Source organism: Nelumbo nucifera, chromosome 5 (genome assembly GCF_055504915.1).
Source record: "Nelumbo nucifera cultivar China Antique chromosome 5, China Antique-T2T, whole genome shotgun sequence".
In the NCBI taxonomy this organism is placed as follows: Eukaryota; Viridiplantae; Streptophyta; class Magnoliopsida; order Proteales; family Nelumbonaceae; genus Nelumbo; species Nelumbo nucifera.
Genome location: NC_142653.1, coordinates 60,014,778 through 60,017,470, shown reverse-complemented (window position 1 = coordinate 60,017,470; position 2,693 = coordinate 60,014,778). Strand labels below are relative to the sequence as shown.

Sequence of the window (2,693 nt, the reverse complement as noted above, 5' to 3'; positions counted from 1 at the left end):
CCAAATTTAATATTTCTGTTTATATCAATACTCAATAGATATTTAGTGGAAATGGTCATTAGATATAATATAACAATACAATTTTTCAAATATTTGTACGGAGAAATGTTATCAAACACAACCTTACTCGATCAAGACTACCGCGTGATTAATTACGACTTTTATGATACCATTTCATTGTTTAAGAGGTTTTCACAACTTTGTAAAATGAGAATGGCTTAGAAAACCGAGAGAGAGAGTGAGGGGTAATTTTATTCCCAATTTATCCTCGTTAGTTTTTATAAATAACAAAATGCCCTTATATATAATGGCAACTTAATATCTTCATATCTCTCTTCTACAAACTTGAGGTTCCGACTGGGTATTGAGAGCGGAAGAGAAAATGGCAGCTCTCATGGCTTCCCAAACTTCCATCTCTACCTTGTCTGGTAACCCTTACCCTCGCCTACCCAAGCGAACGGATTCTTCCAACCGTGTAATCCTCTCTCTTTTTGCATCTCCTAAACCTCCTGTCGGTCTAGTACTCCACCGAACCAAACACGACGTTCTTCGCTCGACCTCAAGACTTACAGTTTGCGCCTCCTCTGCTGCTCCCGTCCTTCCCACCGACCCGTCGGTGGAACCCTCGAATGCTACTCCCTCAACCCTTGTATATGATTCGACCCGGACTATCACGAACGTCATCGCCGTGGCTTTGACGCTATCCAAGTTATTCGCAGAGGCAATTCGAGGGTTCGCTCTAAAGCTGAGGCAAATTTGCTTGACCCCATCTCCTGAAGAGATGGCCACAATTCAGACCATCCAAGAGAGCTTGGTTTGCACGGTGGGACCCTTGTTCTTCGCTGCTCTCCGTGATCGCCCTAGTGGGTACTTGAACACGCCTCTTACCGTCGTCGCTTCAGGCATGGCGAAGTGGCTTGACATCTACAGTGGAGTACTGATGGTTCGGGTGTTGCTTAGTTGGTTCCCCAACATTCCATGGGACCGCCAGCCTTTATCGGCCATCAGAGACCTATGCGATCCCTACTTGAATCTGTTTCGGAATATAATCCCGCCGATTTTTGATGCCCTGGATGTCAGCCCTCTGCTAGCATTTGCCGTATTGGGGACTCTTGGTTCGATTCTGAACAACAGTCGGGGAACTTATTGAGGATGAAGATTACTGAGCAACCATTATTATTATTTTGTATCAGTGTAGTTCGGGAAAGGGTGAGATTACTACAATTTTGTAGGCAGATCTTATGTTTTTCTAGTTTGGAGATTCTATTATATCATCTTCTTCGTATGATAAAAGACTGGTTTGGATACTTGTCTGTTTGGGAGTATCATGGCTGAAATGTTATATGTTTCATTTCCTTTCTTATGTATATGATGCCTGGTGATTCAAACTGTTAATGTTCATCTAAGAAGATTTTCCCGTCAAAAAGACAAAAAAAAGGTTCATCCAGAAGAAATGAAATACATGGCGAGTGTTACATAATGACCTTTTCTTAAGGCTGAAATCTTTGTTTGGTGTCTCCATTTCTGCTACAACCAAAACAGATTCGACCGGCTTAGTCTCTGAATACTGTGCACTTTGTTGAAAACTAAATGAGTAGAAAGTTCTTTTTTAATAGGTTATTGTTGCATGTGCTTTGTTCTTTCTAGGAGGGTTGAATTAGGGAATTGAACAGCTTAATTGAAGAAGTTTGAAAAGAAGCATTCAATTGCATTTGAAGACCCTCATCTGGTAATCTTCACCTTCACTGGATAGGGAGCTCTCCCAAGACAACAATAGAAAATTTATGACTTCCTGACCACAACTTTACATCTAGGATTACAAACATAATATCTATATTCATTATTTCCCCCGCCTGGTCTCTTATAATATTTGCAGGTCATTCTTGCGGCTCCTTGTATTGCAATCAATACCCAGAATACTTAATAGACATGCTACTCCAATGTAGAGGCTACAGGCTAGGAGAGTGAGGCAATATATGGAAGGCTATCTACATGCAGTCCCGTGGAGAGTGGAGACTTAATGAGAGAGAAGCTTATTAGCCCTTTATCACAAGTTTTGTAGAGAGAGAGAGAGAGAGAGAGTGGGTTGCTGTTCCAAGGTGTTGTCATGACAGATGACTTAATGAGAAAGGGTTTCTGCAGTTTGGAAACCTCTTGAAGTTGGTAGATTAAAGCTTAATTTAGATGGCTGTTCTTTAGGCAATCCTGGAGCTTATGGTGTGGGGGGAGTGGTGAGAGATTCAGATGGGATTTGGGAGATTAACACCCACTCTTTCTAGAAATATGGGCTGTGGAGATTCCTTGAAAGCTGAGATCAGAACTGTCACTCAGGGCATTAAATTACAGCAGGGTTGGAGGAATGCGAATGTGTATGGGGACTGCCTAACTATTATTTCATTGCTGAACTCACGTGAGGAACTGCCTTGGAGATTCAGGGGTTGATGCAGGATCTTTGTGATTCAGCACTATTCTTGCAACCAACTTAGGTCTAGCTGTGTAGCACAAACAAAGAACTAACAAAGAAAGAAGAGAAGAGAAGAGAGGAGATGGAAATAAGATGACAACCCTAGGCAAATCACACCCCCAACTTGGCAATCACACCAAATTCTGTAGAAAAACCTTCTTTGTTCATTACCAAATTATTCTCCCAATGAGCCTTACAAGCTTAATAAGAAGGAAGCTTCCAAGGGAGA

At 41.7% G+C, this 2,693-nt stretch overlaps 1 protein-coding gene across 1 annotated transcript; it reads left to right on the top strand.

Annotated features, from left to right (window-relative positions):
* Window positions 1-322: 322 nt before the first annotated feature.
* On the top strand, window positions 323-1,367 carry LOC104586206 (ylmG homolog protein 1-2, chloroplastic-like). Its single transcript, XM_010243367.3, has one exon. It carries the CDS (start codon window positions 383-385, stop codon window positions 1,148-1,150), a length of 768 nt encoding a protein of 255 aa, XP_010241669.1. The 5' UTR covers window positions 323-382; the 3' UTR covers window positions 1,151-1,367.
* The last annotated feature ends 1,326 nt before the right edge of the window (window positions 1,368-2,693 follow it).

Bases quoted from the DNA above. Each gene is read 5' to 3' on its own strand.
- LOC104586206 (XM_010243367.3), top strand. From the start codon at position 383: ATGGCAGCTCTCATGGCTTCCCAAACTTCCATCTCTACCTTGTCTGGT.